The sequence below is a fragment of the Argopecten irradians genome, chromosome 3 (assembly GCF_041381155.1).
Source record: "Argopecten irradians isolate NY chromosome 3, Ai_NY, whole genome shotgun sequence".
NCBI lineage: Eukaryota > Metazoa > Mollusca > Bivalvia > Pectinida > Pectinidae > Argopecten > Argopecten irradians.
In genome coordinates, this window is record NC_091136.1 from 22549633 (window position 1) to 22564065 (window position 14433).

The following is a 14433-nucleotide window of genomic DNA, read 5'->3' on the forward strand; positions in this document are numbered from 1 at the left end:
CTGTTATTTCACATTTACAACCACCCTAATTTTCCCTTAAAACAAATAAATGATGGTGAACCAGCTCTACATAAATTAAGAGTAATTATGAAAATATGCGAAACTTCAAAAGCAAATCATCCTGTAGATTATGTGGAGTTGTCTAATTACCCTGTTGATTCTGTGGAGTTGTCTTATTAACCTGTAGATACTGTGGAGTTGTATAATTACCCTGTAGATTCTGTGGAGTTGTCTAATTACCCTGTAGATACTGTGGAGTTGTCTTATTACCCTGTAAATTCTTCGGAGTTGTCTAATTACCCTGTAGATAATGTGGAGTTGTCTAATTACCCTGTAGATTCCCCGCATTTTCTAATTACCTTGTAGATTCTGTGGAGTTGTCTAATTACCTTGTAGATTCTGTGGAGTTGTCTGATTACCTTGTAGATTCTGTGGAGTTGTCTAATTACCTTGTAGATACTGTGGAGTTGTCTAATTACCCTGTAGATACTGTGGAGTTGTCTAATTACCCTGTAGATTCTGTGGAGTTGTCTAATTACCCTGTAGATTCTGTGGAGTTGTCTAATTACCCTGTAGATTCTGTGGAGTTGTCTAATTACCCTGTAGATACTGTGGAGTTGTCTAATTACTCTGTAGATACTGTGGAGTTGTCTAATTACCCTGTAGATACTGTGGAGTTGTCTAATTACCCTGTAGATTCTGTGGAGTTGTCTAATTACCCTGTAGATACTGTGGAGTTGTCTAATTACCCTGTAGATACTGTGGAGTTGTCTTATTACCCTGTAAATTCTGTGGGGTTGTCTAATTACCCTGTAGATTCCGTGGAGTTGTCTAATTACCCTGTAGATACTGTGGATTTAACCTACATTAGATATACAGTATATATGGTGGGTATCATGGATGGAACTCCTGAGTCTGTGTAAATAAGTCATGCTATTTATGGTTGTTGTTCGATAAAAGACAAAATAAACACAATAAAGTTCTTCTGGAGAAAATGATGAATCTTCCAATTTATTGTCACATGTTTTTTTTCCCAACATGACATCACATTAAGGGGTGACACACATACTTACGAACCACACACATACACTTTCACTTGACACAGGTCGCCAAACAAACAAATATACACGTAGTAACGAACACTTGCACGTGTGTAACATCTTCATACACATTTATGCACTACAGCTTTGTAGTGCACATGTCCCCATCATAAACTATGTAAGGACTTCCCTTAAGTACCTCGGACACATTCGTACTAAGGAACCCATAAGGGATACCAAAGGCATTCAATCATCTTAAACCACCAATATATCACACTAAAATATCAGCGACCCTTAGAGAACCTTAGAACATGTTACCATCTAAGAATCTTGAGGTTCCACCTGGGGTTTTCTGAACTAATCCCAAATTCTATGGGTTTCTCCCATATTTCACAGGCACATAATCTTCATAATATTCCTTTTAAATACCCTAATCATTCAATTGTCACACGGTCTTTGGGGCCTAGAAGGAATGAAATCTCTCAAGGGGCTCTTAAAGAAAAATCAGATATTAAAAGATCAGAATCAAATAATCATAAACTAATACCCAATATGTTTCAAATGTTACAAAAAAAGGAAGAAGATTAATAAATACATTTTCTTTTTGCTATAAATTAGGCATTATTCATAATATTCAATGATGAATTCAAATAAATTTTATCCTGATTTCTTTTCGTAACACAGATTAATTGAAGTACATTACCTAGGGAAAACAAAAACAGGCAACAACAATCAATAACATACAGAACCAGTCTAATTTGAGAAACTCTTATCAACAGACATTTTACTGTACTTTGCACTGATAAACTGTTAATGTTCATCTTATTTTTGTACAGTGGAACATGTATAAGTGACTACCTCTCTATACAGACCACCTCCCTAAAGAGACCAGTCTTAGTGACCACCTCTGTATAGAGACCACCTCTATATAGAGACCGCCTCACTAAAGACATGTCTAAGTGACCACCTCTAAAGAGACTGCCTCGCTATAGACATGTCTTAGTGACCACCTCTATATAGAGACCACCTCTATATAGAGACTGCCTCGCTATAGACATGTCTTAGTGACCACCTCTATATAGAGACCGCCTCGCTAAAGACATGTCTTAGTGACCACCTCTAAAGAGACCGCCTCGCTATAGAGACATGTCTTAGTGACCACCTCTCAATAGAGACCACCTCACTGTAGACACATGTCTTATTGACCACCTCTCTATAGAGACATATCTTAGTGACCACCTCTGTGTAGAGATGTCTCAGTGACCACCTCTCTATAGACACGCCTCTCTATAGACACATGTCTTAGTGACCACCTCTCTATAGAGACATGTCTTAGTGACCACCTCTCTATAGAGACCACCTCACTATAGACACATGTTTTATTGACCACCTTTCTATAGAGACATGTCTTAGTGACCACCTCTGTATAGAGACATGTCTTAGTGACCATCTTTGTATAGAGATTTGTCTTAGTGACCACCTCTGTAAAGAGATCATCTTGTTATAACGACATGTCTAATTGACCACCTCTGTATAGAGATATGTCTTATTGACCACCTATGTATAGAGACATGTCTTAGTGAATACCTCGTTATAGAGACATGTCTTAGCAACATTTCACATTTTCCTTGTTTCTCAGGTGTATAGACAGGTTCTACTACATGTATATTTCGGGTGGTCTTTATAGACAGGTTCGAATACATGTATACCTTTCCAGAGATATTTTGGTGAGGACCAAATCATTAAAAATTTTAAGTTAAGTTGATTATACTGTACTTGGATCTGAGTAGTGCACAAAAAATAGAAGGTTTATATTGTAAATAATATACACTTAAAAATAAACATTCAACTAATAAGATTTCTTAAATCTGATACAACATTATAAAAATGTAAAGTAAATAATAGTTACCGGCCCCCAACACATCATAAGTTCGAACCTGCAAATTTACTTTAAAAAACAAAGAAAGAAAAATCTATGTTGAAACTAAGAAATATCACAGCTAAAATCAGACAATTTGCCACAGGAAAGACTGTAATGCCCCTCCTTTCATTGCCATAATGTCAATTTACCTGTTTAGTTACCTGGACAACAATTATTATTTGAATTTGAAAATTAACAGATTAACAGTTTGTGATCTGACTACTAGAGAGAATCTTCTTTAAATGAGTATCTTCTAAAATCACATGATACTTGTATGACAAGCAGTTCTGGATATCTAATGACACATTAATCTTTGTCAAATCTGCATCACCATTCTACATACTGGGTACATATCACATCACTGACAATGATTTTAATGAGAGATTATTTGGCATGCTCTGTTTACCAATAGATAAATGTTGATAATTTCCTGTATAACTATACTCTTCAGGACAACATGCCTAACTTTCACTTTTTGAAATTGAATCCGCCCCACCCCAAGATTTCAGAAATTACTTTAAAACCTGTTAATGAAACTGATGTAAATGTACGTGTACTTTTGCCAATTGTAAAATTTCAGTACAAGATTTAGATATCTTATTGAAACGATGACGTTGCCAATTTACAATAGTTTCACAAATAAACTGCAATTAATGCATTTATAATAAAGCATAAATGTTTTGATCTAAAAACAGTGAGATAAATTGACTTACTAATAAAATATGTTCATTTACAGTGTATAATTTTTTATATTGATATATAAAATCATCATATTTATATAAAATTAAATTCTAATGAAAGACATATATGACACACAAACATATATTTATACACTTGTGTTTACTTCTGTCGCAGTAAGAAGTACATTATATCAATACATTCTGGTAGAAAACTCAGTTATGTTTACCCTTTGTCAAGTTTTTAGCATTTCCACATGGAACTATTTTAGATCATAAATTGACAATTTGTTTGCCTTTTCATCAGACATAATATCAACTCAATTTGCACTTTTCTTAGAAGGGAATAGAAGAGAATTCTTCTTAAAAGATCTGCCAGCTCATAGAGAGAAGAGCTACCAGAAGTAGCAGAGCTAGAAATCAAGTGATGGGAAGTTATCTTGCAGAACTAAAAGAGTTCATATTGTGTTAGGCCACTACCTTCTCAAGGTTAGAAAATCAGACACGTGGTGTAAGGGAGATAACTAAAGGATAATAATGTAAGTCAATATTCCAAACTCAACAAATTATCCAAACTTCTACAACCAGATATTTCAGGATATGACATAATTTTTCAACTAAATTATTCCATTATTTTTTGCAGATTATCATGATATTCAAATCTATGATCAGGACACTGCTATATTACATTAAAGATGCTCCTCCGCTGACAAATGGTATTTTTTCACTATCAAAAACAGGAGCAGACAATTTAGTATTTTTCTTCAGTTATAAAAGATACTTACTTTACACCATTACCATCATTGGAAAGTTTGAGCTTCTAATTTTACTTCAAGTTAGAATCATAAAAAATAATTAATTGCATCCTGAAAAAATTCCTTGGCACTCTATTCTATTTGGAGTCATGCACCAAAATTAATGCAAAATAAATTATTTTATAATAATTTTTGTGTTAATTAGACACATATATATTCATGATTAAACACCAATTATTGTTCAAGTGATGAGTATTGTTTATGTTCTGTCAGCGGTGGAGCATCTTTAACAAACACCTTGATTTTTCCTTAAAAACAAATAAAATGATGTAGACCAGCTCTACACGAATTAAGAATAATTATCCAAAAATTTGAAAACATTAAATGCAAATTATCCTTTTAAATATTCCTTGAATGAACAATTAAAACATAAAATAAACCTGCGATGAGATTGGGTCTCGCAGACTTTATCACCACAGCCAGGTCTGACCATGATATCAAACATAAACTGTCGATGGACAGGTATAATGAAGATTATATTCCCCTTTCTAGCAACTGGTGCAAAAAACCACTTCATTTTCGCGAGATGCAAGTTTTCAAAAAATTTCACGAGAGCTCAGTCGCTAATTCAAATGTTTCATGATTAAATGTATAAAACGTCATTACAAAATGTAAATAAGTATATATAACAGCCCTTGATTGCGAATTTATGTATTTGCAAAACAATATAGTATACATGTACACGAAGATGAAGTGGTTCACAGTATGCGTATAGCACTGTACAATAATATAAATTCAACTGACTTAATATACAACCAACTTCACTTGATAATACAATAATTAAATAAAAATATCATGAATATTTAACAAAAACATAGATATAATCAATATTATAAAAGTAAGATAGGTAACCATGCAGTATGTACAACTTCGTGTTTGATGTTCACATCGCACCTCTTACACAGCGTATAAGACCCAGGCCTCCTTGTAAAGACATGGAATGAACTTGATTGATAAGTTACATTTTAGAACTTTCAAAATAGCAGCAACTACTTCACCAGATAACACAGTACATTGACTATTGTTGGAACTGAATTGACCGATCGTCAGCTGTCAATCAAACCACTGTACAGATACAAGACTGTGTATTTTGTATGCCATATTGTTTGCTCCGACATTGAATGGAAACCCATCCGAGTGTGAGCACAAGGCGTGGCTACAAACTGCATGGTGATTGGTCAGTTTTACCCAGTGACCGTGTCTACAACCTTTTTGTTCAGTACTGCTACTAATGCATCTTTCTAACTATTTTTCATCTGAATAAATGGGACTAATTCATTTCATGTACCACGTGATACCAGATAACGTTTATGTGGGACTAGTATCTCCAGTGGTGATGGAATGTAGCTCTTTTTAATCTTCCCGCTGAAATGACGTTATCCCGCGATAACGTCATTTGACGTCATTCCATCACCAATAGAAACAATAGTCCCGCACAAACGTTATCGGGTATCACGTGCACGTGGTACGTGAATGAGTCCCATTCAAACATCTTTTTTCAAGGAAGCGAGGGTCTAATCGTAAAGCCATAAGCACTTTATATCACAGACCAATGTTTTGTATTCCCAAAAGGGACTGTATCAAAAACATATTAAGCATATATATCTTACAAATTTCATCAGTAGCAACCTTTGATACAGCCCCCTTTTCAAACACATACATGCCATATCACCGATTGGAAATGAAGTGGCAAAGCAGGAGAACTTTTTTTGATGTGCCATGTCAAAATAGGACAGGTAGATCAGACACAACCAAATGCTTAACAGTTATAGTTACACAGTGCCTAGATACAAACACCCCAAGGTGCTCAGATTTAACTGTATGGCAACAACAAGGAACACTCTGACTATTCCTTATGATAAATTCTAGGAAAACCATAAGTGACCCATGAAATTAATCCCAGGAAATCCCCAATCTCCTCCCAGTTCTCCATATTGATCGATCTCAGTAAAACTCTAAAAGTACTCTGTATATTTACCAATTCCAAGAAAACCCTGAGTACCTCATGGTAACCAAAAATACCAGGAAAACTCTTGAGTATCTAATGGCCACCATTCAAGGAAAACCCCAGAGTTGCTCATGGTCACCAATTCCAGGAAACCCTGAGTACTCCATGGTCACCATTCCTAGGAAAACCCAAAGTAACCAACAGTTATCTATCAAAGTTACTTCCCTTAATGAGAACTTGACAGCCTTGGCAACTAATTACTGAGAATAAACAGAGACTGTAGAAGCTAACCCCAGCACTGTTTTCTATTCCATGTTTCTGGCACTGTTTACAGCATTGTTTTGCGATATTTCCAAGATAAAAAAACGGCCATCATAGGTTGATTCCTGACAGTAGTTCCTGACACAGAGCCCGGTAATGTCCCTTGTCCCCGGAGATCCTTCGCACCTGTAGACCATTATAACTAATGCCCTGGCACACTTCCAGCTCCATCTGAACATCCGAGTTCTCCAATCGGAACAGATGATCTGAACACTGGTACACTACTTCCTTTCCACGATCTCCCAGAATTCTCTTGAGTTCCTGTAATATATCGCTGACAGTGCGTGTGGATGTAAGATTGATGTTGGAGCCCTGAATCTTATTCAGGCCCGGAGATGTTAACAAATCTACATGTCCTATACTGTTAGAGGAGTTCAGGGCGTCCTGTTTAACAGACATATCTATATCGTGAATGAGATTTTGTTCACCATTGTAAACTCTGTTGCTTTGGGCTTCAACACTTACATTTGAATTAGGTACACCAACATTCTGGTACTTTACTGATTCCGGAACACCCACCCCCCTTGTCTGTCGGCCCACAGGCATCCGTGCAGAACTAGGTTGTTGTGACCTATTTTGTGAGGACACCTGTGGGCCTACCCAGCCACAGGTGTAGGGAATGTTAGCATGAATCGGATCAGGTACGGTGTAGCTCTTTGGGTTACCTAGGTTACTCAAGTCTGTAATGTTGTGGGGAATGGCCGCCAAGTTTGTAATATAACTGCCAAAAATGAGAGAATTATAGGTAGCCGGGTGAGATGTAAAATTCTTCGGTGGATGAGACTGATGATTAGGCGAGGCTGGCGAGGAATGAGAATGAGAAAGAGGTCGATGAGAACGAGATGGGGATGGCTGAGGAGAATTCTGAGAAGTTGACAAGTCCTGGAAAGTGTGATATGTAGCTGGTATTCCAGACATGGATTCGACCTCGGTCGGTGAGGGAGACATATCATTCTCTCCCTCAGAAGTCACATCCGTCACATGACCAGAGGTATCAGTAATACTTATCTGGGGCTTCCCAGAGAACTGTCTGTGTTTTTTATCCTGGGAAGTGAACTCGGAGTCGCCGACCTGCATGCTAACTTCTCCGTCCTCACTAGGGCTCTGGTCAGGCAGATCCTGCGAGTCTTCCTTAATCATCTGAAGATTCTGAAAGTTAGTTATGTTAGGTGGTGGACTGTTACGCTGGTGAGACTGACCAAAGTTCTGATAAAGCTGGGAGAAATTCTGAGGTGGAGAATCGGTACGCTGCATCGGGAGACAGGTTGGGGGAGACATGCGTTGATACGGTTGCTGAGAATTTTGAATCTGTTGATGAAGATGCAGGCGTTGTAGGTGCTGATACAGAGTTGCACTTTGAGAATCTGTCGAAGAGCTAGCGTGACGCGCGAAGCTTGGTGAGGCTGGAGCAAGAGGTGGAGACGGAACAGGTGAATGCTGGATTGTTGTAGTCGGCTGAAACAAGACAGGATAAATATTATTTATATAGATCTATTATCTTTATGTGGTATAGAAGGCTAAAACAAGACAGGATAATGATTTTCTATATAGATCTATTATCTTTATGTGATATATAAGGCTGAAATGTGACAGAATATCTATTATTTCTGTACCTACAGAAGATGTGGGTGAATGCTGGTTTATTGTAAAATGTAGTAAGCTAAATTGAAATGTGTTTAACATGTGTTTTTGAAGCTTAAAGAAGACTTTTATCAAAACATATTCATCAAATAAAAATAACATCTGAAATAGGAAAAATCAATTCCATACATGAAACTAAATAAAGACATTTTATCTAATTCAGTTGGTGGTTATATCCATAAAGATTATTTTCCAACAAGACAAAAAAACGTATCATCAATTGGCACAGAGAGTTAAAAACAGCATCTTAAAAATAATCTTTTAGCCTCTTTGTTAAAAATGTTTTAAGGATTACATAACCAGATATAGGTTACATGAAAATTCTGCATTATAGCATAAGAACACTTTTGGTGATAAATGCAATCTGTATATAATACATATAGGGAACAACCAACTACAGTGGAACCTCCCGAAACCGATCATGGTCGGTGCATATAATTTCGGCCTGTTTAGAGAGGGTTCGGTTTGGAGAAGTGAACCGAATACCGATCATCACGATCCGGATTTAATCGATCGGAAGTCGTTTTTTACATTAGTGCACCGCATGTATGCCTAGTGCTCGTTAAAACAGACCGATATTGATTGTTAATGTGAATGTTATCACAAAAGAGAGAATCATACGTTTAAAAGGAATGGATTACAGCAAACTTGACTTTGTTACCGCTTATAAACGTAGTTTAGTTAGTTAGTTGCGTGAATGTTCTTGGGGATGTTCTCGTCTGCAACCTACATACGACCGATCGCTTCCGGTTACGTCAAGAATAAAATTATATGGTCTAATTACACGATGTTCAGTCAATGCCGGTCATTATATGACATAGTCATTTTCTAAAACAATACATGGCTTCGGCTTCTTCATACAGATAATTTACGTTATCCGACAACTACATATGTAAATAAAAAAAAAACGTGTGATTTGAATACAAAACTTTCTCTTTATTACTAGCTCTGCTTGTTTTCCTACAGTAAACAAACCGCGTGCACATGGTAGACCTTCGCTAGATATCTAAACAATAGGCATGATTAAATAATTACACCACCATCTCGGGTATAATTACTGTGTACCTATAGCCTTCCCATCGGTATACATGCCTAAGGACATGGCATGCAACAACTATGGTACAGGTATGTGTGTATTTCACGGTCGGTTGATCAGACCTCAATGCAATCTATCGGTGTTGCTCAGGTAAGGCCGGTTTTCAGAAGTGTATTTTAGTTACATTTGACTATTCCGATCTCAAAATCGGTCCGGTATTCGGAATTGGGAGGGATCGGTTTTGGGAAGTTTTATATACTATTAATAAAGAGGAATTCATTCCGTACATGACATCCATGTTCGGTTTCTAGAGGTGATCGGTTTTGAGAAGGTTCGGTTTTGGGAGGTTCCACTGTAAATGAAAAAAAGACGTTCAAAATGGCCTCTGTGTTTATACAAGATTGAGCCCATGATAGAATTTTGACCCGGCCACTGATTGGCTGGCTAATTATGAATTTAAAAAGTAACTAAAAATTGTCACCGGGACAATTTGACGGGCTTTTCACTTAAAAAGTATTCCAGTCAAGGTCATTCATATTCACAAGCTTGGTGGCACTTTGTCTCAACATGCTAGGCCTTACAGAACTTCACGAAAAACCATCTGAAAATTTTAGGTTTTTTGGCCCATGTGACCTTGAATATATGTCTAGGTTAAACCGGAAGTGACCTCATTTCTGCCACATTTGTATTTGAATCAATGCCATATTAACAAGAATTGGTCACGGTAATAAGTGGAAGATCTTGTGTGAGATTGGGCATGATCGGACTGGTGGAGTCAGAGATGTTTAAAAAATTATGTAGTGGACCAATTCTAAATTTGAAGGCATCAAAATCTTCAGAATGACATACTGCATCGATGTAATGCAACAAATATGGTAAAAATTGAATAATGAATAATAATAAAAAAAAAATTGTCACATTTGGTAAACTTTGACCTCTAGCGAGCTTTTTAACAAGACATTTTTTGTGAAAACATGTCATAGGAAAAAGTTAGTCAGAATGCGATTTAGGTTCAAAATATAAATTTTGTTAATAGATAAAAACATTAGAATTTCAGGATTTTTTAGCGCAAAATGTGGCCGATTTCATAATGACTACTCTGGCTGGAGTTTGAGCAGAAGGACCCACACTTTTTTCTAACTAGTGCTATATGAGAACCTAGACTTTAATTATAGAACACAGTAGCTTTCAGTTGTTTTAATAATACATTACAATTACAAAACTTTAACAAACTTTAAAAATGTGGTCCATGAAAAATTATTTAGTTGGTTGTTCTCTATAGTGCAAGCAATTCATCATTTGTTGAATGCATTAAAATTTTGTAATAAACCATTATAAATTACTGTAATATAAAGTACCTGTAGAATATTACCATATATAATACACAATACCTGTGTATATAGTCTACATCAGACATAATCATCATATTTCTATCCTAATACAAAACCAACTACCCAAAAACCAGAAATAATGTTCCCAAAACACCAGAGTAGAGGAGAAAAATAAAGTAGAAAACCAAACAAATGAAATGATAAAACAATTGATCAATTATAAAATAAATAATAAAATGTTAAAATTGTAGAAGAATTGCCTGTATTGATATTAGATTAGTAAAGGTATATGGAATACTACCAGATATTGTGTTATGTAAGTTGTAAGTTATCATAAACATGTACTTTTAAAAGAATAACTGTCGACCTAAAATACATTTATCAATGGACCATTAATCCAGAAACAGCAGAGCTCAATGAAATATTTATTGATCATACTTGATGAAACTTTTCAAGTTTGCTCAGAAATGTTGTGCTCTCTCCATGATTTAGTTTGGTTTATTAATGTCCTTACAACTATTTAGGTATGTGTCAGATTACAAACACAAATCTGTCTAAAGTGTACTACCTAAAACTTGTGAAAGGAAATAGAAGTGGTAGAATGATGGGACATCTGAACGACTTGGTCACTGTGGCCAAGGAAATGGACAATTCGGTCACTGTGGTCAAGGAAGTGAACAAATCTGTCACTGTGACCCAGGAAGTGGACAAATCGGTCACTGTGGTCAAGGAAGTGAACAAATCTGTCACTGTGACCCAGGAAGTGGACGAATCGGTCACTGTGGCCCAGTAAGTGGACAGCCTGTGGCAGAACAATGGCAATCTAACCACTCAGGCCACCACCAGTTTTTTGAGAGTTTTTATTGACAGTGTGTACTATAATTCTAAAACATCTAATTATTTGTACATTTGTTTTCAGTAGTTATATAGTGTCAGAATACAGTTACCATGCAGCAATGCTTGTGACTTGTTCTACTAAGTGCTTTATAACGATTCAGCCTTCATCACATTTATTATGGATGCATGTGTTTAAATGTGCAACATTTGAAGCGGATTCCTGCTGGGAGTAGAAGCTGGTAATGTTTAGGGTAATGACCTCATCACCAGGACAAACTACTGCAGTAACACTAGGTCAACATCTGCCTAAACCTTTGGACATTTTTTTTAACAACTTTCAGTACATGATAGCGGTTACAAGAGAATATATATTATTATTTGGGATATATGTCACTAGTTTAGCTAAATGAATTAAACATTTGTTAATTTTCCAATTAAAACTGACATTGCATACTAAGTTCACCATCTTTACTAGGGACTGTAACATGACAGTGCTCCTGTTAAATGTGAAGGTAGTCATCGTCTACTTCCACTAACCACTAACAAAAAATCAGAAATGCTCTTTACATTTAAACAACAATCAATCAAAAAGTAGTTGATTGATAGTATAATAGCTACCCCGATATCAATTTTGATTTTCTTTTCTTCTTTCTTTTTCTTACACAAAATTAACCCTGTTTTCAAAGTAGTCATAAAAAATCCATTTAATAACTTCAAAACAATTTGACAGTCTGACTCCTGTGTTCTAAACACGTCCTCTGTTTATATGTTTAATTTATTTTTTTTGTTGAGGCGAAAGGTGCGTCAAGTTTGTATAGAACTAGACAACGTATCTACCAACACCTTGCCGTATTGCAGTTGACAGTGTCACTGTTTAAACATTGCGATGCCACAGTGTACATAAAAAACATCTTTAGACAATCTTAAATTTCCCAAACTTAATGATGATCTCTAGAATGCAATGTCAAATGTTAGTAGAACCGGTGATAACCAAAGACATATACAACAAAGCGTGTGATTGGCTGATGGTAATGGGGGCTCGTAGAGGGAAAGGCTCAGTGGAAATCCATTGCATCTACATGGCTTCATCTTCGATATTCCAGAGGTTCCTATCACTTAAGATCTCTACACCCCTGGACTATCTTATAGTAAAACTGGAGGCAATAGAACAGAACAGGTAATTTAGTCATTTGATGTACATCAAAAGAGCCGTATAACGGTGGTTGAATGTGTGGCTTTGATGTTAGGCGTCGCTCTCTCTTTAGTCTTCAAAGGAAATCTTTGCTGGCCTGTGATTGGTCAAATGTTTTCCGCTGAGCTGCCTTCAATTTCACTATGAGATAGTCAAGGGGTGTAGAGATAGTAAGAGGTCAGAACCCCTGGAGTATCGAGGATGACATTGCTTACATACCTAGTGGAAGGGGAGGGGGGAGGTTTAGGGTGGATATCAACGGACAAGGACACCTTGTAAAGGAAAGGCTCAGTGGAACATTGGCATCGATTGCATCTACAAGGCATTTTTAAGTTATATCATACACCATATTTACTCATCCCTCTAGTGCTCCTCCCATTTCACTTATCTTGGAATATTTGAACTCAACCTTTACTCCCCTTAATACACACCCTGATGTGGTTAGGCCCTAACTCCACCCTTTACTCCCCTTAATACACACCCTGATGTATTTTAGGCCCTAACTCCACCCTTTACTCCCCTTAATACACACCCTGATGTATTTTAGGCCATAACTCCACCCTTTACTCCCCTTAATACACACCCTGATGTATTTTAGGCCATAACTCCACCCTTTACTCCCCTTAATACACACCCTGATGTATTTTAGGCCATAACTCCACCCTTTACTCCCCTTAATACACACCCTGATGTATTTTAGGCCATAACTCCACCCTTTACTCCCCTTAATACACACCCTGATGTATTTTAGGCCATAACTCCACCCTTTACTCCCCTTAATACACACCCTGATGTATTTTAGGCCATAACTCCACCCTTTACTCCCCTTAATACACACCCTGATGTATTTTAGGCCATAACTCCACCCTTTACTCCCCTTAATACACACCCTGATGTATTTTAGGCCATAACTCCACCCTTTACTCCCCTTAATACACACCCTGATGTATTTTAGGCCATAAACTCCACCCTTTACTCCCCTTAATACACACCCTGATGTATTTTAGGCCATAACTCCACCCTTTACTCCCCTTAATACACACCCTGATGTATTTTAGGCCATAACTCCACCCTTTACTCCCCTTAATACACACCCTGATGTATTTTTAGGCCATAACTCCACCCTTTACTCCCCTTTAATACACACCCTGATGTATTTTAGGCCATAACTCCACCCTTTACTCCCCTTAATACACACCCTGATGTATTTTAGGCCATAACTCCACCCTTTACTCCCCTTAATACACACCCTGATGTATTTTAGGCCATAACTCCACCCTTTACTCCCCTTAATACACACCCTGATGTATTTTAGGCCATAACTCCACCCTTTACTCCCCTTAATACACACCCTGATGTATTTTAGGCCATAACTCCACCCTTTACTCCCCTTAATACACACCCTGATGTATTTTAGGCCATAACTCCACCCTTTACTCCCCTTAATACACACCCTGATGTATTTTAGGCCATAACTCCACCCTTTACTCCCCTTAATACACACCCTGATGTATTTTAGGCCATAACTCCACCCTTTACTCCCCTTAATACACACCCTGATGTGTTTTAGGCCATAACTCCACCCTTTACTCCCCTTAATACACACCCTGATGTATTTTAGGCCATAACTCCACCCTTTACTCCCCTTAATACACACCCTGATGTATTTTAGGC

At 37.0% G+C, this 14433-nt stretch overlaps 1 protein-coding gene across 7 annotated transcripts in view; it reads right to left on the minus strand.

The window, feature by feature from the left end:
- Nucleotides 1-980: 980 nt before the first annotated feature.
- The window catches only part of LOC138317876 (serine/threonine-protein kinase SIK3-like), a 68152-nt gene continuing 54699 nt past the window's right edge, over nt 981-14433 (minus strand). Inside the window, exons 16-18 of one of the 7 annotated variants that reach the window (XR_011207817.1) lie at nt 2203-8177; nt 2113-2157; nt 981-1962 (exon numbers count right to left, since the gene is read on the minus strand). Coding sequence is in view for 2 of the 7 variants with exons in the window: in XM_069259850.1 (XP_069115951.1) it covers nt 6774-8177 (1404 nt within the window). In the remaining 5 variants the exon portion in view is untranslated. Of the gene's footprint in view, nt 8178-14433 lie in introns of all 7 variants that reach the window. The other 6 variants (XR_011207816.1, XR_011207814.1, XR_011207815.1 and 3 more) reach the window with 6 other exon arrangements.